Source organism: Lonchura striata, chromosome 5 (genome assembly GCF_050655825.1).
Source record: "Lonchura striata isolate lonStrDom1 chromosome 5, ASM5065582v1, whole genome shotgun sequence".
In the NCBI taxonomy this organism is placed as follows: domain Eukaryota; kingdom Metazoa; phylum Chordata; class Aves; order Passeriformes; family Estrildidae; genus Lonchura; species Lonchura striata.
Genome location: NC_140707.1, coordinates 39,700,657 through 39,725,229, shown reverse-complemented (window position 1 = coordinate 39,725,229; position 24,573 = coordinate 39,700,657). Strand labels below are relative to the sequence as shown.

General features: G+C 36.4%; 1 protein-coding gene across 3 annotated transcripts in view; it reads right to left on the bottom strand.

The window, feature by feature from the left end:
• COX16 (cytochrome c oxidase assembly factor COX16) overlaps positions 1–24,573 on the bottom strand; it is a 76,804-nt gene that overhangs the window by 5,884 nt on the left and 46,347 nt on the right. For all 3 annotated transcript variants that reach the window (XM_085582051.1, XM_085582052.1, XM_021540750.4), the window contains one exon: positions 8,322–8,384. In XM_085582051.1, the coding sequence (XP_085438177.1) occupies positions 8,322–8,384 (63 nt within the window). The remainder of the gene's footprint in view (positions 1–8,321; positions 8,385–24,573) is intronic.

The following is a 24,573-nucleotide window of genomic DNA, read 5'->3' as shown; positions in this document are numbered from 1 at the left end:
CTCAAATATGACTGCTTGGTCTTGCTAAATTTGTATCACACTAAACTTTGTAAAGGGATGTCCTAGTTACTGCAGCACAAGTCTCTAAAATAGGAGCAGCCAGAGACAGACTTTTGGGATGTTTGCAGCATCTTTTTCAACTAAATAAAGGTGAACTTGACTGAAGAGGATCTTTAACAGTGATCTTTAACAGTGCAGGAGACCAGTAAGAGTAAAAAAATGACATTTCTGTTGCTGCTAAGAAGACCATACAGATTTCTACAGCACATCCCTATCTGGAGACCAGAAAGCCCTTCTGACACCAATGAAGTGGTTTATTTCAAACAACCTCCTAAGACTATGAATACTTGGAAGTGTGGACAATTTTTTTTTTACCTTCTGTATATAAAATCTGGCACAGCCTGTCCTTCTAATAAAGATTAAAAGATACTCTAATAAAAAAAGGATGAAGTGTACCAGGGTAAAAAAATATGAGACCCATGAGTCACACATGGTGTTTTTCCTTCTGAAGAGATACGAAAAACAAAGTTTCTTATGTGAGAGGGAAAAGTTGCAATGAACACCACAGCAAAGGGCTGAGAGATTACCAAAACAAGAAATGATCAGTTACCACCATGAAACTACTAACAGAAGTGTGTTGGCATAAGAAAAGAAACAACTAGAGACGGTTTACAACAGTGTCAAATTAAACTTAAATCCAGGCCATTAAGGAACTACTTTAAAGTAACCACACTACTTCAAATCAGCAGTCAAACTTACCAAGCAGTTGTCCCTTCTGAATTGGTGGGTTCAATCTCCTGCCTCTCATATGCTCCCCCCTTTACCCTGGTCTCACTTGGTTCAGGAAACATTCACACAGTTAGTGTAGTTTAGAACTTCTGCTTTTCATCTACACTTCCCTGCTGATTTTCCACTTACCTCTCTTCCAGAATTTGCTTATCAATATATATGCTGAAACAGAATGCTTTTCCCTGTTGAGAAACTATGATTTGGGCTAAACATTAACAGAGCAATTTCAAATCGTTCAGCCATAAATAGCTTTACAGTAACATCAATGGCTACTGTTTGATTTATGCTGTTGGTAATTTCTCATAGGGAAAAAAAATCCTCCTGTTTCTTCTCAGCAGCTAACATCCCCTTTCTAATTGATAAGAACAGTAGTAGGAGCATTATTCCCATACTGTACTGCCAGTAACAGTAATGCTATTTCTCAGCAATACTGCTGAATGTATAGCTGACAAATAATACGTGAATAACTGTCATTCTATTAGAACCAACAGGTCTTCAAATCAAATCAGAAAGACTTCTGTCTTAGAAAGATCAAGGCATCTTTTTAAATTTTTACAAGCATGAAGTTTCAGAAGGTAAGGTCTCAGGTCTTTCTAGAGCTGGAAGGTATTTTGGTTTTGAACTGCATTGTCTTAAAGACTATTTATGTTAGAGCTGTAAGATGACACAGGGGGACACTGGCTCTCCAATGACCTGAGGGGAAGATGCTATGAACAAGATGGATTATTACATATTGATTTACCAACACCATTTCCCTCAGCCTGTGAACTTCTCAGTGATGCCTCCCAGCTATACCTGGGCAAATACCAAGTTTTACCAGACACACAATGAAGTTAGGGGCAAAACTTGGGAACTTCTTAATTCAATTTTTAGAAATTTTGTTATTTAGCTAAGAAGTGTGAAAACTCCATGGTCAGCCTCCACCAGAATCTTGCATATAATTTTTCTGTTTGATCAGTAAGCCTGTTAGAACAAGCTGTAACCCATTCTCTGACAGTAACCTGCTGAAGCAGAATACATTTTTATAGTATACTTTGAACATTAAATAATGATGGTTAACAATAATTTGAGAAGCAAAGAACATGTAAGAATTGTATAATAATTTGTTAAAGCATTTCACATTTAGACTTGATTGTCCACGTGAACATAATTTGGAAGTACACTGGCAATCACAAAATACTCCAGATAGTGTTTTTGAAATTGACCAAAAACAGAGAAAAAAAATCTAAGAAAAACAAAAATTAGGATATTCTTGCAAAAACCACTTTGCCTGATTGCTGAGACAAGAACTTCCTTCAAAATTATCTGTTCTGCTGTATCGTCTTCAGAAGGAGACAATGAGAGAAACATACACGGCCTCAGCTGTGTAGCTGAATTTCCCCACTACACTAAAGCTACTTCAGAGAGATTTCATACCAAAGATCCAACAATTTCCCACTGGAGGCCTATTAACAAGGCAGAAGTGCTTAACATTTTCACCTAGCTGCACAAGTTCCCCATACTGGCTGCCTGGCAGAAGCTAGCAGCATTCCTTAACACAATAAATGAAAGAATTCAGCCATGATGTGTGCATACAATTTGCCCTACTCAAACTTTTGGGATTTTTTGTAACTGAGACAACACACAGTGCTGGCCCTAGCATGGTAAGAGGTGGTCAATTCATGTGGCATTAAAAACCAAGAAAACACACATGGAATGCAAGATGATTCTATTTTGGAGAGAGAAGAAAGGGTGATGAGATTATTTGTAACCGTCCCAACCATGTTTGCTGTCTGATAATCATTCGCCTTGTTTTCCATCTATTAGACATCAGTATCTTCTTACTGGATAAGGAAAGTGCAAATGCAACATATAATAAAGAAATAGCTCTCAGTTAAGGAACAATCCTGTGCTAAGAGATGACCATAAAAGAATTTACAGGACTATTAAATAGGAATGCATTCCAGAAATAACACCAGTAAAAAGTGACACCCTATGAACTTTACTCTGGAGACTGTCTTTCTTCCTGCAAAAGACTTTTCCACCAGAATTCTTCCTGTGACATAAACATCACCAAATTCCATCTTCTTGTGTTTCTCTATGAAAACCTATGAACATAGTTTATAGTTTTAACACATTGAACTGTGGTACAGCAAACTACTGAGATGTCAAGAAGAAAAGATCAAAAACTGTATGTTTGCTATGGACTGCACATCCACTCAGAATGAAATGCCTAACACAAACTATTTGAATTAAAATCCTTTTCCATGGCAGTTTCTATTGATGATGAAATAACAGAACTTTGTACTTCTCTACAAAACACTGTGTTAAAGACTCACAATGAAATAAAAACATAAAAGAGTATTTCATATGTGAATAAACTGAAATGTAAGAAACTCAGCTTGTCCCAGAAACAAGCTGAGGGCAATCAGAATCTAATGGCTAGGCTGGACAATGCACCAAGAAAGAAGAGTGCATGGAAGGAACAGAGTGATGAAAGGGAGAAGAAAAGTATCTCAACCTCTTTATTTATCTCAACCTATTTATTGTCCTAACAGACATCAAGGAGGAATATTTTCCCAACATCTCTGTCAGCTCTCAAGCAGCTCAAGGCATTTAGCCACCAATATCTTCAGAGACATTGAAACAAATCAGTTCATTACACTAATCTGTTAATTCTTCAACAGCAACAAAATCAGTAATCCTCTGGTACTGATAATGACAAAAACAAGATACTTGCAGATATCAATGACTGACATCAAGGAATTTCTTTCTAGAGCACTCAATGTCCACACACTTGGATGCAATTACTGTGTTACTACACTGTCACTCCCTGAAGAAAGTTTCATCCATTGTGCTGGCACCATAATCCCTGAAGTTATGTAAATTGAGCAGTAAGTGGACAGAGTCTTTTTCAGAAGAGCCTATTCAAATTCTTCTTTTAAGACAGTAAATTTATAGGTTATATTTCCAAAACACCTCCATATACCTACTTTTAATTTTTGAACTGTCCTCAATAAAGATTTCAATACTGCAATTACAAGTCTTTTGCTGTAATTCTCAGGACAAACAACTAAAACACTTCTGTCCCGAGCTAATGTTGACTTTTTGTAAATTATGAAATTATAAGGAATGAAACCTTCTCAACATTCATACTCTTTAAGTCACAAAAGCAGCATTCTCTAGTGTGACCATTTGCAGTCAATTATGCCATCCTTGCAACCAGCTGAAGGAAAACTTTATAAAGTTTTACAGTTTTGATATTCTGAAACACAGAAGATTAATTTGTCTTGCTTTTGTGTTCAAATTACATTCCCAGCTATTAAGAACAGATCTTACTTCTAATTTTACTACCTTTTCTGCAGTAAAAAATGTTCAATTGCTATCACCTTCTTCCTATGGAAGTATTTCTATGAAAATACCATTCTTCCCAGTACCTTTAATATTATTTAAATATTTAAGTTTCTTTTAAGGATTTTTTTTAGTTAGTACAGTCAGCCTGTTCTGCAATCTGTTCTTAAAGCCTTGTTCAAAACCTGGATACCAAAAGGAGAACCAGAATTTAAGTCCCAGCCTGACAAGTGCCACACTCAAAGTAAAATCACCTGTTCCTACATCTACCATTCCTGTTCATATTCACACACTGAATTAGCTTTTGTGACACAAGATCACACTAGAAGATCAAGCTGAATTTATTCACCAACTCCTAAATCTTTTCCAGAGCTGCTGCTTTTCAGATGCAGTCCATTCTGACCTGCATTTTCAGTTTTTTAAATAAATAACTTCAGCTACTCAAAAAGGTACTTGGCACTTTTAATGAGCCCTTGTTAGCATGTAATATGAACAGCTCTCTGTCCCTGCCTTGCCACAGTTTTACTATTGTAATATTATTTACTATTTTCATATCACTTGCACATTAGTAATGATTTCACAATTTCTTTCACATCACTGAAAAAGTACTCAATAGTGCCTGTATGTCCCAAATTTTCCAGAACTCTTTTAATAGTATCACCTTCCTGCCCAGTGATGATTCCCAGAGAACCATCATCCCAGACTGAAATTTCCAGCAGCCACTGAAGTATTCCAAGCCCATTCTTAGAACATAGCTATAAACCATCACAGTCTAGTAGGTACTTAACATCTTGTTTTATTATTAAGGGATTTGGAAGCACATCTGATTCGAATACAAAGGACTTTTTTTCTTTAAAAAAATACAGATATGCTTTTGAAAGTTGCTACTTTGCCATTATGGCTACTCATTATTTTACATCCTCATTATTTTATTCTTGGTTTGTTGCAATACCATCCTCTTACCCCATCCTTGTCAGATTACTTATCAGACAGCTCTGATGCCCTTAGCATATTTTAGCAGTCTTCCCTGCTTTGTGACTAACTCATTTACTGTTTCCATAGCAATCCTTCACGCTTTTATTTATTGGAATATTTTTTCCTCTACTTTCAATTGCTATTGATTCCCACTGAATATCACATATTTGATTCAAACTTAAATTATTTTTTCCACGGCAGAATGTTAGTAAATTCATAAAGCTTTTCTTTGCTAGAAAAACCCTTAACAACAATTATATATTTTGAGGTCTGATGTAACTAGGGCCAGATTTTTTAGTGTTTATTAGACCATTAATTTCACAGAAGTACAGAAACCAAGTTCTAGAATTAGGAATGCTATTTTGAGATTGCATGAAACACATGAAGAGAAATGTACTATGACTGTTAAATAACCACAAGAATGGTTTTCACTCATCACATTAATCAGGTTTTTTAATCTCCCTTTTTCAAACAAATTTTTGTCCTTTCAAATAAAATACTCAGGCTTTTGTCACAGGTCAAACACTCAGCATTTTTTACAGTGTGTTCTACCATGCCCAGCTCAGCAGCAGAACTGCATTCACATTAGTACCAGCATCACTAGTGGACAGAGCTGTGATTTATTAAGCAAAGGGGAGCAGCAGGGACTAATTGGTCATATGAGGACACAAAAGTGTGAGAGAGGAATGCATAAACAATGAAGTGCGTATGCAAAGGTAGCTTGCTCCTCTGGCATGTCCCAAGACACAAGATAAATGCCATTATTAACAGATCTGAGATACAATAAATGCAGTATGAATTACACATGCAAATTCTTCCTTCCTCAAAATAGTATCCTGACCAGAACGATTCCTGTATGAAATAAATCTTTTATAGTTTGAGAATATATAATTTAGTAAATGAGAAGGTAAGAAAATGTCTTCATGTTAATTTCATCACAATAAATTAGGTCTGTGATTATATCTTTTTACATTGCCATGACCACCACATCAGAGACAAAATGCAGACTTCAACATGTTTGAAATATTGGAAATGTCTTTACTTTTTGCAATATGCCCATAAGGGCATATATGTATGCTTATAGAAGAAATATGAATTCAATATGTACATTTCTGTAAGGACAGTAAGATATTTTTAAAAGTCTTGGGGAGGGCCAAAGGACATTTGCATTTATCAGTCAACCACACTTCAAAAGAGCTGGCATGGTATCCTCTGTAACAGCTGCAGATATAATGCTAATAATATTGTAAAATAAGGCTTTACATATCAAAACAGCAACTTTTTTTTTTTTTTAACTGCCCTTGATCTCTTATCACACCATATTTAGTAACAGCCACCAGTGTAATCCTTCAATGTGACCTATATATTGAATTAGGTGTTCCTAAGAGCTGTATTTTGGACAAGTCAAAAAATAAAGAAAGGAGAAAAACATCCACCCAAACCCCTCTAGTCTGGAAAAGATGGGGTCCTCAGAAAACTACTCTCCTAAATGTCAGCTGTAACTGGGTGAATGGTTAGATTTTATCCACCAAAATACAGAGACAACAGTGACTTAAAATTGTCACACACTTAGTGTGGAGCCTGCAAACTATGTGCATGACTGCTGGTAGTTTCACTGAAGCAAAAAATTAAAGTGTGCTTGCAAGTTGGTGCCCCTAATAAAGTATATATTGATATTAGATTTCAAAACAATAATCCAAATCTATTTTCATTAAGCAAAACCATTTGTTTTGTTGAACTGATCTACCTTCTATAACACCCAAGCACAATTCTGGAAGAATTTCAGTCTAGGAACTCTCTACAGTTTAGATTAAGAAAAAATAAGATTGCTTCTGTCATTTCTGTCCATCAGAACAGAGTCTCATTACCTAAGAAGGTTTGTAATATATTGTTATGCCAGATGTATTTTATTAGCATTGATTTATCCATAAAGGAAATGGCATTATGGCTATTTAAATATTATCCTTAACCTATTTACTGATCTTCTGAAGAAAGAGTATGGTATATCAGAATACAGATCTGTTGATTTTGAGGTTAGATATTGAGTTTGAGATGTCATTCTTTTTACTGCTTGTGGTCCTTTTTATTTTTTCCTCCACGTAAATAAATCAGAGCAGCCTTACAATAGAGACAGTAATCCCAGAAGCACTCAGAACTTAATGGATTTGTAAATTTTAAGTCTCCATTGGAACTTTCCATCTTGTTATTCCCTGCACCAGAAATCACAATTCTTTATAGCGGGAGAGAGCCCAAAGGTATTTGCAATAATGGTAAAAATTAGCAAATATTTTGTGAAATTACACCACCTGTGAAAGTACAAAAAGTAGGTTTTATTTTTATTTCAGACAAATGACAAAAGAGTAATAAAATAGTAAAATTTTATGATCCAGATTATGTACTGCCATTTGGACACCTAAGTATGAGAGCAATGGGTGCAATCGAGATCTTCAAAGGCTTGTGAGAGAATGGGAAATGTGGTATGGGAAGAAAACAAAAATCTGTTTTCAGCATAAAGGCCACAGAGATAGATGAAGTGTTAGTTGGACATTTGATTAAATTAATTTTAAAACATCAAGGATAAACTTAAATAGCTTTATCCTTTGTTTCTGGTCACAGGGAGGCTTTTTCCAGTTTTTCTAACATGGCTTTTTGTAGGCCTGAAAATTTATGAGACTCTGGATACTGAACTGGTCAAAACAGACATTTTAGAATTCAGTAATATTTGAAGAAAATGCAGTGTTGAGGTAAGAGCGAACTATTTTTCTATAGATTTTTCTGAAACGATGTAAAAGGAATGACAGCTGTTTCAAAGATACACATAAATTTCAGAAGCAAGAAATAACATGAAGTACATCATGCACATTGTTCTGTAATTTGGTCTAAAGATCATCCAAACTCATGCAGTAGAAGTGCTGACTTTCATTCACACACACTCCCTCTAAAGCAAACATCAGCTCTACATTTATAAACTAGGTTAACCACAGAAATAGTGAATTTATTTGTACCACTGTACTTGACGCCTGGAAATCTAAGTAAAGCTCTGTTCAGAAAGAAGCACTACGTGTTCAAAAACCTTTCTTTACATAAAACCTTGTTTTTATTGGACATCAGCAAGTCAAAGGCAGATGGTTGATCTAATTTTAGTTAGGGACAGATACGACCCACCAGTGGCCAGGGTAATCAAGGGTAGCCAAGGTTATGGGCCCCAGGCAACAAATTCATTTTACCTCATATTCAGATTCCAGTGTCACAGTGTTCTGTTTTAATTTTTCTTTCAAAGCTGGATCAACCTGAAAGACAAATAAAAATATAGCAAAAATGTTTGCTTTTAAGAATATATTTTTTAAGAAATCTTAACCTCAAATAAACTGAATATTGGTACACACAAACCCTCCTCTCCTCTAAAACAGTTTATGTGCCATTTATTCCAATACCAGGATGATGATCACAGCACAAGAATCAGGCTGAAAAGAAACAGATCAACTGCCAAATTATTAAATTCCGAAGGAAAACACATTTTTAACTATAGCCCGGCACTAGCATTACCTTAGATACTTAAATCCATACCTGTTAAGTTTAAAAATGTTAGTATAAATAAATGAAACAAGCACAGGAAAGATAAAATTGGGACTCTAACATATTATGCTTCTGAATGTTGAGTTCAGTGAATAAGTATACAATATATCCTGTTTTTTTAAAGTCTAAGCATGAGTTGAATTTCCCATTTTCTGGTGAACACACAGCTCTTTCCTAGTTTTGATCCTGTACTGACAGTGCTGGTGTTTCCTGCCACCTTTCAGAGATGCTTATTGAAAGATCAAATCTAAGAACAGACATGTCAATGAACCACAGCAGACACATTTAATGTTTTAACTTCTTCTGAGCCCGGAAGAAGAGACATTCATTCCTCCCTTTGCTAAATAATGTCTGTCTCCCACAGGTCTAAGAGCAGAAGCTAAGGGGGAAAAGATAATTAGCATTCTTCACACTTAGAGAAAGTATTCTACCTTCTTCTCAAACAGCCACATATGCAGTATTCAGACATAGTCTTTAGGCAATATAATTAAAATATCAAATAAATTCACCATGAGAGAACAATCTCATTTTTAGAGCTTAAAAACCAAAACAGATCCATAAATAGACTGGTAACGTGTGTAATTCTACATCCCTCGTACGCTAGTCCAACTACAACTAATTCAGTGAAGAAAAGTTGTTATTCCTAATGTGCTGCTTTTTGATCTAAATGAAAAGGGCTCAGTAACCCTTATCACAACCAATGTCAAACATCTACAAGTAGTCCAGAAAACAAAAAGAAGGGCATACATGTAACAGAATTTGCCTGGCCAATGAGAAGATTCACCTTCAGATTCTCCCCTAACAAGTTCCTACTTCTCACAGGTACTTAAAATACACATTTACTATGTGTATTGATGGGAATTGCTCTGAACACTTTCCCTAGGCCATAATGTTTCCCTTGATTACAGGCACTGTCTGCTACTTAGCATGCAGCCTGTGAGACCTCAGTTCCTAAGGATGGATGCTCAGACAGGCAAGTCTAACACCATCTGTGCATGGCCAGAGGTTTGATTTCCCTACCTCATCAGCGATCTGGCCATAGAAACACACACATTTGCAGCCTTCAGATTCATTACACTTGGGACCTAAGCCAAAATCTCTGAAATGGTTCATGTTTGTACCGGATACAGCTCCCACCTTCTTAGTAATTAAAAAAAAAAATTAAAACAAGATAGTGTCTCTGCACTGGCCCTCTACATCAAATAAAAAATGAAATGTTCCATCTCTGTCTTGGCATTCAAGGCCTCTATAGAACTGCTCCTCCTTAAAGATGGATTGTGTCTCTCCTGTGACCACGACCTCCAACAACAGCCATGCTTTATTAGAAAAATGAACCCATCCATCACATGTGCAGAAATGCAAAGTCTTTGGGCAGCCAGACAGGCTTTGAAGCTTGCTTTCACAGAAAGAAGAGTGATCATGGACCTCATTCAGAACTAAATGCAAAAGCTATTTTGTTATGCTTTGTGTTCTCACAATACACATATGGACAAGGGGAAATAAAAGCTCCAGTAAGTAAGGCAGCAACATTTTGATTTCACCTACATTTTCCCTTCATTTAATAATAAAGCAAAGTACCACGGTTGAAACATCATTTTTACTTAATTAAATACAGCCAGAATTTAACTTACAAAGACAGTTCAATATCCCATTATCAAGTTTTATTTTATCAATTTTTGGTGTGTTTGTTTAATGTGTGGTGTTTGAATGGCCACATTTGTGTAAGGCAAAGGCAAACAATCAGTTAAGCTACTGCTGCTTCTCCTTCCTTCCAGCCCTTTCCGTCTTCAGACTTTCTCCTGTCTTCATCCTGCTCTGCCTCCAGAAAGACAGCTAAAAATGAGACATAGCATTCCAATTTGATGCTGTAACTTTAATATTAACAGAAAGGCAGAAATTAAGGAGCCTAGTTGAAATTTCTTTAAAAAAAAATACCCTGTAAATGCAAAATGAACAGAGAGTGCTGCTTCTTTGATAGCAGAAATTTTATTTGGCAAATTAACTTACCTAAAAAGACTAGTTAAACCCTGTTTTGAGGGCAAACTACATATACACCTTAAGTTCACTCCACAAAACTTGCTCTTTTGCCCCAAGTTCCACCAAAAAAAAAGTATTTCCTCTTCTCTTTATCTTTTTTGTCCCCTACATACATACTTACTCACACAGAATAATTTAAACGTACTTGAGCCTGCACCGTAATTCAGTCACCTGCACTTTCTAATGACTTGACTGCAAACCCTGGCTTTTCAGCTACCAAATGAGATAGATGGGTTACAAATTGTTTTAGGAATCCATATAGGAGTTGAGAAAAAGTGTATTATAAAGTTTTGTTTCCACTGTGTTTGTACAATGCTGTGCTCTCTTTGAAACATTACAAGAACAACAACAAAAAAAAAAGAAAAATAAAAGAACAGAGAATAATGCTATTTTCAATCTGAAAAGGCAGTTAAACATCAATATGAGCCACAATCACAGATCATAAGCAGGGAACACTTCAAATGGGGGCAGAGCCAGGAAAGTGCCCATGCCAAAGCAGCAGCTCTGTTGTATTACACATCTGCCACAAGATCCAAATACAAACATACATTTTGGTTCCATGATGACTGTTATGCCAACACATACTGCCAAATGAGCTAGAAGTATTCAGCTATGCACTGGCAAATAGATCTTCAACTAAATTATGGATACAAATCTGTATTAGTAAATATGATGATGGCAGCAGACAAAGCCCAAATACCGTAGCAGCCCAACAGTGTCCTCTCCACCACTATTTAGAAGGCAGGAAGGAACACAAAAGATACTCCTTTACACTAGAGGACTCTTCTTGTTCAGCAAAATCTCAGCTGCTCCTCTAAGATCCATTTAAATTCAAGTTTATCTCTAAATGTAGAATTCAAAGATAATTACAGCATAATTTCACATTAAATTCTTACTGAAAGACTACTGAAATACTTGATGCAAGTATTTAGACAACCTGCATGAGATGCTGTCTGCAAGGCTTTGAAACCAATACTATAAATACAATTTTTAAAGGCTTTACTTATTTTCTTTTTCTGGGGTATTTTTTTCTTTCCTTTTTAGCACTTTCAGAAAAAATGAATAAAACATTCTCCATATTTTGCATTATACAGGCTTATCTCATATTACATCAACTGAAAGGGCAGGGCAAATGCAATATAGAAATATCTCAGAAAAGGTTTAAGAATCCAGGTTTCAAATTAGAATTTTGTCCCAATTCACACTCCCACCATTCCTTCAGATTTACCCATACTTAACTTCAAAAGGTTCCCAAAGAAACAGACTTTAAAAAGATTCTTAACAGCTGAAAGTAATAGAGGTTAAGCACAGAAACATTCTTAGAAATCTTAGTAGGCAGCTACTTGAGCCTGTAAGTAACTAGAAACTTCTGAAAAGAGGCTGACACTTCTCATTTTGAGGCTGACATTTCAGTTTTTCAATTAGAACCTGGGCAGCATTTCTAGCTGTTAAAAATGGTGCACCTTGGGGTGCAGACAAGAGGCATCATACACAGCAAAGCAGGAATAACTGGTGCTTGCAGCCCCTGCCAAACCAGGGACTCCTGCAGTGCCCTGTGAAAAACATATACTCAACTCATTGTTTGTGACACAAGTATTTTTGGTGCAGTTATAAACCTAAAAGCGCTACTACTAAAAAAATTCTCTGCTAACAATTTTGTATTGATATTCATTGACTACAGTTCGTTTTGTCTCTAAAACAAATAATATTGGTAGAGAGCAACTGAGAAATTTGTGAATGTCACTAACTTTAGCTCCAGGGTAAGGAAAGGACAGATCTTCTACAAGGGAACCCAAAGAATACCATCACTACCCCTTTTAAAGTTCAGAGGCATGGAACACCTCTCCATATGGGGACAGGCTAAGAACACTTGGTTTGCTCATTCTGGAGAAAAGAAGGCTTTGGGGAAACCTGATTGTGGCCTTTCAGTAAGGGGGGCTAACAAGAAAGACAAACTTTTTAGCAAAGTGTGTAGCAACAAGAGAAGAGCTGGCAGTTTTAAAATAAAAGAGGGTAGATTTCGACCAGGTATAAGAAATAAGCTTTTTATAATGAGCATAGTGAGACACTGGCCCAGGTGGCCCAGAGAGGTGATGAATGCCCCATCTCTGGGAACATTCAAGGTCAGGTTGGATGGGGCTCTGAGCAATCTGACCTACTTGAAAATCTCCCTGATCCTTGCAGGATTGTTGGACTAAAAGACCTTTGAAAGTTTCTTCCAACCCAAATTATTATATGGTTCTGTTAAACACAGGAATACAAAACAGAATAGCAGTGTCACTCCTGTTGAGCATTCAGAGAGGACCACCAAGCTGACTCACATTCTCATTTTCAGGGTAACATCCCAGTGGTCCACAGAACACATATGCCTGGATCTGTAACTCAAACAGCCCATCTTCACAAGCAGTCTTTCTGTGCTGTAAACATTACTGTTTATTTGTCCATGTACTATTTGTGGCTGTGGGCTTTAGAGCAAACCAAGATTTGAATATATTACATCTTCTAAAATGATGGGTTCAGTTACTACACGAGGAAACTGTCAGGAGACAGCCACATCATAAGAAGAGGATTGTGCTTTTAACAGCCTCCTCTCACATAAGTCAGTGCAGTACATTGTATACTCGTGTCCTGGCACGTACTGACCAAATATTTGTATGCCAAAGTTTTACAGAACTTTCCCTCTAACAAGCATTTCCAGAAAAACAGCAGAAGATATTTCTGCCCTAAAACTAGCTTGTTATTTTTACTAAAACATGAGTTTCTTTTCCGACCCTGTCCTCCACAAAATAATATCCCACTGAAAAAGATGTCAGCTTTGGAAGTGGGAGAAGACAGTGGCCTGAATTTAATGAACATGAATTAGGATTGAGATTTTCATTTTGGCATCTGCCCCTCCCAGCATGAATTGATGGGACACAATTTTCCTGCAGCATCAACAGTACAGAGCGTCCACAAAACTACTGTTTATATGAAATCTTTCAATTTGTTCTCCCCACCCATTTTTTAAACTTAAGAGTAAACCATAATCACCAATTCTAGCTCTCCCACAGCGTATCTTCTTTGACAACATTTATCATATGCCTAACTCCTCTAAATGGAAAATCAGCAATCTTGAGTGGATCAGTCAACTTTAATCTTCCTTGAGAAGACTCCCATAAATTGCTACAGAAATCTGTGTCATAAATATTCTAAGTTGTGGTTTATGAGCAGAGTGAGAAGCAGTAGACAGGAGAGGATAAATCCCAGGACTCGGGAAATGCAGTGTAAACTACAGCCAAGCTGAGTGCTGTTCTACTTAAGAAATTAAAGGAACAAAGCTTGTAGAGGTTGTAAGGTACAACAAAGGTTGTACTTATGCCAAGCTCTTTGGCAGACAGTCTTAGGTAACAGAGAAGGGCAAGGCAAAACACACCATTTTTGTGCAACTTCATTCACAACAATCCTTCAACTACATAACTTAAATATTTAATACACAAAAAACATACGGCTACCTTTTTCCCTGTGCAGCTGGTGAGGCACTGGAACACGTTGCCAGAGAAGCTGTGGATGCCCCATCCCTGTAATTGCTTGAAGCCAGGTTGGATGGAGCTTTGAGCTCTGGTCTATTGGAAGACAGCCCTGCCCATGGTAGGGGGCTGAAAGTAGGTGATCTTTAAGGTCCCTTCCAACCCAAACAACACCATGACTCTGGAATTCTATACTGCATAGGATATGATCCAAGAATATAGACTGTATGGGAATACTCACAAACAGTGGGAAGACAGCTAAGATTAGATGTAAACCCTAGCTTTGTGTCCTTTGACTTTTTCCTGTGATCTGCATAGAATACAGACAGTTAAACAAAACAAAACAAAATTTCATCCAGCCTCTGACAGAAATCGATGCAGACATTTCCAAAGGAGCAATATAAATTGTTGTTACAGCAGCAGTTCCCAGAGTTACAGTACATGGTGCACCAGTGATCTCTCAAAATCCAAACTTTGTACTTGCTACTAGATTAATCAAAAAAAGACCTACAATCCCAAACTCTCGACCAGACTTTTTATGTGATAATGTCACAGGAAATGCAATTAAAGGCTAATACGATGGCCAAACTGTCCCATACTTCAGCAAACATTTAAGCATATCTAGATTTCTCCCATATAAGGTCAACAAAACTAAAATGGACTCTAGAATTTTCAGTTCTGAGTAGGAAGTACTCATCATTTAATTAATTTTAGTATGCTTTCACAGCCAGTTTGATTTTCAGTCACACATTTATTTATGTGATTTATACCAAATTAGTGCTGTAAACCTTGGCTCTGAGTATGCTAACATAAATTTAATTTCACAGTAAAATTCAGTACAAAAAAAAAGTTCCTTTTGGTATAGAAAGAGGTGTAAATTTGTGATGCCAGTATTTAGGGGGAAAAAACCCAGCCTTTTTCCCTCTAAGCAGAATATACTTATCAGCTAGAAGAATGCAACTTCGGATGAAACTCCAGCGGAGTCAATTTTTTTTGGTCATATTTTTTGAAGATGCCTTTTTAATGGTTATGTACCTACTATGCAAGTTCAAGCTGGAAAACTAGCGTAAATATAGTTTATAGGGTTTTTTTTCCCCCCTTACGGCTTCCTTAGTCATATCCTAACTTTGCACAGAATCAGCCTCTTTGTGGCAGCTCTAAAAAACACGAAGGTCACTTAATTTTCTGTTCAAAGCAAGTAACTTCAAGAGAGAAATAGTGAATTGGCAGCTGAAGGCAGCATGGAAGCAGTCTGTGCTCATCTCCTCTGGATCTTTTCAGTGCTGTCCTAGCAGACAGAAGAGGATTGGAGAGGGTGTCCTCGTTAGTTCTGTACATCAGCAGGAATACCTGTGTCCAGGTGCTCACTGGCTGTTCAATTAGGCTCCCCTAAACAGTTCCTGGCAGCAGCCCACTTGAACCAAAGTGAAACCAAAGGCACCAAAGGTACAATATCCAAACCACTATTTTTCGCTTGGTGTGTCAGTTCAGAAACACAAAGGAATTAATTTACAGGGAAATTCTATTTCATAGGAGACTAAACCTTCAATAAAAACACTGAAGCTTCAATAACATAACACCAAAAATTTCTCAAAAAAACCCAGCTCCCAAAGAACTCCAAAGAATCCACCTTCTCACGTAGGAACAGAGATAGCCTGATCCTTCAAAAATAATATAAACACATAACACAGTTAAAGCAATGCACAAGCACACTAAGAGATTAGGAATGCTTTCCCTAATCAAAGTTAAACATCTATAAATATATTCGCATTTTTTTTCTTCTCTGTGTTAGTGCCTAAATCCTATCTTGAACTATGTGAAAATATGCTTGCTACCCCCATACAAACAACTCCAGTTCCCAGAAACCAACAGCAAGAAAATATACATTAATTTTTTTTCTCACTGAAAATAGACAAGAATATAAAGCAAAACCAAAGTCTGCAGTTTTTAACCCTAAAAATTGTTTGAATTATGTTTTAAAACATCATTTTGATTTACAGTACTTATCTGTTTTTTTACAGAAATTTATTGAGTAATGAAACAAATTTTGACTTCTTAATGTCTTTTTGAACAGAAACTATTTTTAGAATCCAGTGTGAACTTATCAAAATTGTTTTCAGTGCTCTGAAAATGCATTTCTACAAATAAATTACCAGCAAATTCTAATAACTGTCATCTTAAAATCTGCATGTGTTGAAGAAATTAACACTTATTCTACAGTTCCCATTGCATTTAAGGGAAAATACTTTCCACACTGACATCTAGTGAAGTTTTATAGTAAGAAGAAAAATCATATTCTAATACCTTGTACTTAGAAAAAGGTTGTACTTTCCCAAATCATTTCACTTTAAATTACTAGTCTTTGCAACACACTTGTACATCACACACTATTTTTTAAAGGATATTTTGCCACTATTTTTAATAAATAACATGTTGGCCTGTCAAAGGATCAGTTATTCTAATGGGTATTTTAGAGAAAATTATAATGGTAAAATCTGGTGTAATTAAGTTTAAAACATGAATAGCAAAGGGTTTTCCTTTTAAGGGCTTAACATACAACATGAACAAAACAATTCTACTAAAATCAGCAGGAATTATGAATGCAAAATATTTTAATTCATACATTTTATTAATAAGACAAGTCATCTCTCTTCTCTAAGCAGTATCCAAAAAGCCTGTACTCCTACAACTTCTCTGTAATGGAGTTGGGGCTCTGCTTGTTTAGATTGCCATATAGCTGAAGTTTGCAACAGCACCATTTGGCTTCAAGCCTCAAAACACAAAGGAGAAGAAAGGGAAGGTCCATTTAAACAGAAATTGCACTTAAAATGGAAACATGCCTGGGCAAAAGGTTTTCAACATTTTCTTTGTAAAAATGGTAGTGATCTAGAAGTCCAGAAAATCTTAGGGACTGGGATCTGCTGACATCATAGCTACTGGCTTCTCAAGATGAGCCTGGAAAGCTAAATATTTTCTGGTGCTTGAGGGAGAAAAACAGTTGGATACTAAATTATGTTTTGGCTAAAAACTGCCTGAAGCTAAGTTACACACTTGTAATCACTTCAATTGCAAGGCAAAAATACCAGTAATTAATATTGGCAATGTGGCAGGATTTAAATAAACCAAACAGAATCTTGGTAGTATAAAAATGTAAATATCTAAAAGCTATCAACTTTTTATGTACTGAAATTACTTCCACTTGCAATGGCATCAGAATGAGTTTCTCCATTTAATAGCCTTCTCTTCATCTGAATCTAATCTTGACAACAGAACCACCATCAAGTAAAAAATGGAAAAATTGCTTCTGTTTAAAACAAAACTCTTAATACTTTCAGTGTGTATTGCAATTCATCAATGAGAGGCTCAATAACGTGAGGTAATATCTTAACTCCAAGTCATCCTATAGTGCTGTAAGCTGTCTGTGGTGACAATAAGCACCTGGTCTAGCCAGATCCAATCACTGGAAACCATTCACAAGTATACACACAGTGTCAGCCTCAGAATGTGGCAACAAAAATTGTACTGAATCCCAGAGTTGACTCTGCTTTTGCCTTTTACAGAAACATAGTGGTTTACATACTAAACTGAAGGGATGTCTGAAAAATGAAACACACATCTCTGTCTGGTATCATAGCAGATTCAGTACACAGCTCTCCACAATGTAGAGAAGTCATTTGAGCTCAAGTAAAATGGATTAGCTTTTGCTGAAATCAATGCAAAAACATGAACCGAACGCTAGCAGCTGAACCTCAAAATCTTCAAGAATAACATGGATAAAGAGCTCATTTCCACACAATCCTTCCGGACTGAACTGAGAGAAAACATCCGAACATCTGGTACCACCACAAGACTGGGTATGATAAGTTCTTGCTACCCATTTCATTTTTGTGACACATGGGAGGACTGAAATTACTACCTTGAATAGTTCTGAAACATGATCAAAAAATGTAACAAGTTCCGAATTCCACCTGCAAGTAGAAACAAAGGGTAGAAACTGTAAGGGTACCTGTTTAGCCATCAACAAGGAGCCCATCTGCCTGACTAAATATACAATTCTAAACCACTCCCACTAAGCAGGCCATGCCTCAAAGCAAGGTCTGCTTTAATTTAGTAAAATGTGCTTCATGATATAAAGGTGACTGACTGACAAAGACCTTTTTTCCTCATCTATAAGCAATCCTAAATGTATATCTCTCACATTCTCTATAGCACCAAACATTTCAGTGTATTATTTTCTTAACTTTTGGAGGACCTAGGGCCAAGTTCAGTAATATATTCAGTCTTTGAAAATCAACTAAATCTATTTACACAAGGAAATTAGCCAGTTTATCATTAAACTTGAGTCTCAGGCCAACCTGACCTGCTTAAGGAAAATAAAAAGAAGAAAACAATAATCACCAACATAAATTCCGTGCCATGCTGCACTTGTGTAATTAGCTTACTGAAACTAATTAAACACAGGAAGATGTAGCTATAAAAAAATAAATGCTAAAATGCTAGATGAGAAGACTTGATTATTCTGCCATGTTCAGTGACAGATGCTAAAATGATTCTACATTCCTTGGTTGACAGGTTTACAAAGAATACCCTTCTCATCCAAAATATTCCACCAAACACCAAATGAAGATATTCTTATTTCGTTCACACTTAAATCAAGCAGGAGGCTTTTAAGACAACCTCCTATGGAATCAGATTCTCCAGAATACAGGAATGCCTCAGGCACAAACAACAGATTGAATAAGAGTTCCTCTACCTTCAAGACATCTGTTAGTTTTCCAATGAAGCTCCAGCAAAAGAGTATCTAGGGCAGGCATCATCTCACCTAATTTTATTCATCTACACTTTTGACTTGAAGCATAAAGTCTCTACTTATGCTCTTCCTCCAGTCAGCTGTACACGGGCATTCCTTGAGAGACTAAGTCCCACTTAAAGATATATACAAAACCATAAATTGTCTGCACTTTGAAGTTAGGTAGAGGTTTATCTCACCTGTTGCTCACAAATAAAATATAACCATATTCATACACTAAGGAAGTTAATTGTGTCACTGCAATGGGGTAATAATAAAATCTCAAGTTCAATCTCTCTATTTTTCAATCCATCAAAAGAGGACAACATATTTCTCAAGTATCTACTTTAAAACTGAATGGACTACCTGGAGAGCTATCTCAAACTAGGCATTTCACTTAAGACAATGGAAAAATGAGCAAGATGAAACCCTGACATAGTGCACAGCACCACAAACATACATTTAGATTTAGCTGAGCGGATACTGAAATTTCACTTCCCTATCTTTAATAATACAAAGAACCCATTTAGAGTCTTTTGAGTATTAACAGTGGTAATTTAAATTGACCTTAACATTGGTAGGAGGTGTTTGCACACCAGGAAGCCTAGAGGATGAGTCTTAATCCATCTAAATCCATTTGGAATAAAATAAAGCAGAAAGCCTGCAGAACACACAAGTTAACTGAGTGCATGGGACAATCTGGGGACAATCTGGGCTGGTAGCAGTAAAGTCCATTAATTGTTATTAGAACATTGTGGACTTTGCCAGTCCAGTCCAATCACAGTGACTTGTCCTATCCACATTACTCCTTGAAATGGTGAAGTCCATCAAGTTTTGGTCAGACTGAGGATCTTGGGGAACACCAAGGTGTAATAGGATTTCAAACACAGATGCTTATTCACTAAGAATTACAGTAAGTATATCTTGCAGTTTTCAGCCAATAGAAAAGTTTGTGGAAGAAAATTAAAACCACACCTTTTTATCTTGCTACTTATTTCAGGTAAATTCTTAGTATCTTTGGTAGTCTTTCAAATAGAGCAAATACTGGTTTTTAACACAGAAGCAGGTCCTCAAATAAGATAAATAAGTCAGCTTGCAGTAACCAGAGTCATATAGTAGCTCGCAGTATGTGTCATGATGGAGAAGATCCACTGGCATTCCACAAATTTAAGTAAAAATAAATCATATGATCTGTGTAATTTTAAACACTATAGACATATTCAGAGGTTTAAGTGATTTTGGTTTAGAATTTTCACCTCATATGAAACATATTATTTAAGTGAAAAAATGACGTGACATATAGAAACATGACATTATTCATAAACCATACTAACTTATACACTAAACATTAAAATTACATTTTATTTTGTAATGCTTCTTTTTTCTGAAATAAACAAACTGAAGAAACAAACCAAACTTCTCCTGGGGCACAGAAATCCTGTCCAGATGGACTTTATATGCAAGTAAAATGGAAGCAATAACCAACAGACAATTTCTACTGCACTACTCCAGGACATGCCCATATGTGCAACTCCCATAGACATACCTGAGGCACTTTATGGAAGGACAGCAATAGGAATGTGCCAGCCAGCAACAAGGCACAGCCTTGTCCAGTCACTTGCAGATGTATTCCCTTTTTGGGTGGATGCTGAACCTCATTTAAACACTGTGCTGCTGCAGTTGCAACCATATGGACTCAACAGTGTGAAACTCATTGCAGTACGTGTGTGAACAGAGCAATGTTTTGACAGCAACACAAAAGCATTCTAACAGGCAGATACCACCTCTTAACAATACGCTTCTAACAATGAGAAAATGCTGGACTGATTTCCTCCACTTTTCTGAGGCAAATGGCAGATGCATTCTTGCTGCACATAAAGTCTCATGGAAACTCGTCATTTATCTGCTCCTATTTCTTCCTAGCTATTTCATCCTGACCCAGAGCACTTGAAGTAATGGATCTCACCCAAGGAAATTTTTTAATACTCATATGAATTTAAATAATTCCTTTTATTTTAATTAATTAACTTTTCTATTTCCTATGTAAAGTAGAGCAGCATTAATTACCTATATTCTACAGACTAAGAAAGTGAGATAGGCAGAGAGGAGCTCTGTGGTGCAGGAGGTAGCTTAAAGACAGAATCTGAAAAAGATGGATATAAAATTCCAGTGAGAACAGTGGGTGTTATTTAAATCACAGGCTGCTGTGGGTCTCCTGACACCCATTCATGAGATAAAAGACACAATGTTAAAGAACAGCACTACAGACCAACTAGCAATATTCTAAACCTGTAATACTGAGTATAACCAACCAGTCAGCGTGCTTACACCACTGTCAAGCCCCAGTATGAGAATTGCTCTAAACCAGAAAAGCAGAGTGCCCTAAGTGATCATGTTAACTTTCTTTTCTCTTTCACTTTTCAAAGGACAGGATAATCTTCTACACACATGTGCTCTTTTTCTCAATTCAAGTCCAGGATTGCAAAATGAAAGCTACATAATTTCTTGAACTAGTACCTTAAGACAAAGCAAATATGCAATAAATGAACATTCACAATGACAACACTAACACTTTACAGGTGTCAATAAGCAACACCTCATGGGTAGCTACATGCCAGTCAATTGGTTAAAAACACTAGCTAAGAAATTTTAAAGGCAATCCTCAGTCTGCATAAAGCAGGCTTTACACTCCTAGTGCGCTTACTGAGTATGCTTCCCACCACCACCACCATTCCTTTAATACCCTTTCTGGGTTTGCAGGCTTATTGCTCATAGTGAATGGTGAACAAACATGTCAGGAACTTCATTTTCATCTAGATTTTACCTCCTGGAATGCAAAGCAACAGTCATACATATTTAAATGCACAACAACAGATTTGAGGGGAAAACTCATAGAGGAGAAATTGAAATTTTATAATTTTGACTCTTTACTGCCTCTACTTTCTACCTCATTAAGACAGAAAACATTAGTATTTCTCAGAATTCTACTTTTGGAGTAGAATTTTGCACTTTGCACAGGACAAAGAAAAAGTGAAGAGGATCTTCATAGCTTGTAAAGATATAAGCAAGTAACACTGTTGTACATAACCCACAGCAGGAAATATGTGCAGACTTCAAAGGTTAATCAATGTTTTGTTTCCTAACAAATTGACGTATAGCTTCCAGCCTTCTTAGAAGTGCTTCTGCTGCATATTCCCCTGGAGGAACTCATTCAGTCCTATCCCACCCAAAAGTCTGAGAACCTGCCTTGCAATGATACTTCTTCAAAAGAGTCAGTTTGGAGCTTAAAAACTCTCTTCCTCTAAAAGGTTTGCTGATAGGAGGAAAGCATAGACTTGTCCAGGTAGTTAATATAGCACTTCCCTTCAATTCTCTTCAGTAGCTATTAGCCAGCAGGACAGATCACACCCCATGTTCCAAGATTCTTATATCCAAAACTAAATCTGAATCAGCAACACCTGGAATGGCAACAATGGGTGCACAGTATATAAAAATAATTGATTGTTATACAGTAGAAAAAACATTTTCTGTATATTTAATAGAAATTACATTTTCAGTAAAAAAAAAAAAAATTAAATAAATATCTCCAATTACATACACAAGAAGAAAGACAAAGAAAAAGCCTTGTCTTCCATTTATGAATAAAGGCATCTGGAACAATGCCCGTACACACCTACTAATTTCTCCTCTTGTTAATTCCACATGGTTTTTCCCATAAGCATACCTGGTTTTCTGTAACCAATTTTGATTTGCATAAATTCTTCCCAGAAAGTGAACAATTACCTAACCTAATGATTTCTCCATTAATGGACATTTTGGCAACAACAGATAATGGAGAAATCCTCAATTAGTTTCAGGAGAATTCTGAGTAGCATAAACAAACATTACATCAGTAAGAGCCTCAGCAAGCCTCCTTTAAATGCAGGACATTCATTGTGCTGAGGGAATATGACTGATCTAGGTATCCTGAGAAGATGAAAGTGCAGCCAAATTGGTTTTTTGCTTTTGCAAGAGATGGCCATATCTGAGACCCTGATATTCAAAGATGAACTAAATGGATGAACTATCTGCTCTTTACATACTAACAGCCCCTCTTCAGCTGCAGCTCTAGGCTCTGTCTCTCTATCCTATGCATTGGCTGAGCTGCAGTCCAAGATCCCAACACACAACCCAAATGAACAAGAGGACACAATTCCTTTCTCAGCCCCACTCCACCTACAGCTCTAGGCTCTGTCTCCCTCCCAACCCTAATGCTACCCCAGCCCAATGCACCACAATCAAACCATACTCCCTCAAAGGTCCAAACCACCATTTTCTCTTGAATTGTAATACTTTTATCTGGGATTGTTATTCAAAAGTCAGTTTGACATCAATAACATAGTCTTTATTACTAATGCAGCTTTTTTCATTAAGCCACAAGAATCCAAAGTGGAAGCTAGCCCCTCAGTCACTGAAACACAGACTAAAGAGCAGCAGCTCTACTGCTGTGCTGCCTTTGAATATCACTGGTGAGTGAGAAGTTGCTTACTAACGTGGTTTCCCTCTAAGCATAGTGTGAAGTTAAGAGTGAAAAAGGAAAAGAACAGGTACTTTTGAAGGCAAAGGATCCTAATTTGGCATTTGAAATGTATTAGAGATTTACCACAAAAGCATTGTTTAAGTCTTGTCATCTTAGCAGTTAAATTAGCAAGAAAACATTCAGGAATCATGCTTACAAAAGGTGACATACTGGAGTTTGCACATTCTTAAAATAAATATAATCGAAAAAGACAGGCATTTGGGTGTTACAAATCCTAACCTGCTTTTGGATTTGTGCAACCTCCATTTTTTAGCAGTAAAATGTAAATAATAATCCTACCTTTTATGACAGTAAGACTGTGAAGCTTAATTCATTTAAATTCTGTGAAAGTCTTCTGAGCTCCTTGTATTGAAACTGTTATTTAATTAAATATTTTTATTATTCTGAAGGAGAAGCTGTAACAAAAAAAATCTTATTTCTTTTATTGCTTATTGCATTTTGCATGTAACTGTCCGACCCCCCAATAAGAACACCAGAACATCTGTCCCTGTTCTGATAAGGATTTACAATATTCCAACTGTGTTATAAGAGAAAAGCATCAGGATTTTAACAGCACTTTTAAATTACTCATATTAATGTTCTTTTCCTGAGTTCCATGTACATTTTAAACTAGATTTTTTATCCTTTAAAATAATACATTCAAGTCTCCTTTGCTGTCTTATTTAGTGAATTAGAATGGCTTTCAACTCTGTTTTTATGGACATAGAAACAGAAATGAATGAAACACATTGCTTTGATTTGTCCATTTACAAACAAGCCCAAAGTTGGTGTTGCTAGTTCTGAGCCCATACTGCACTGTTTTTTACTTCAATGTCATCTACTTTTGAAAAAAACTGCAAGGAAAATAAAAAGAAAACACAAAAGAGATGCTTCAAAATTAAGTAATACTGGTTAGAGAATAAACCAGAAGTCCTCTTTTAGCTTTTCAGAGTTTAAGAACTCCAGGCTGAAGTAGCTTCCACTCAGAGCTTTCATGTACTACTGACTAATTC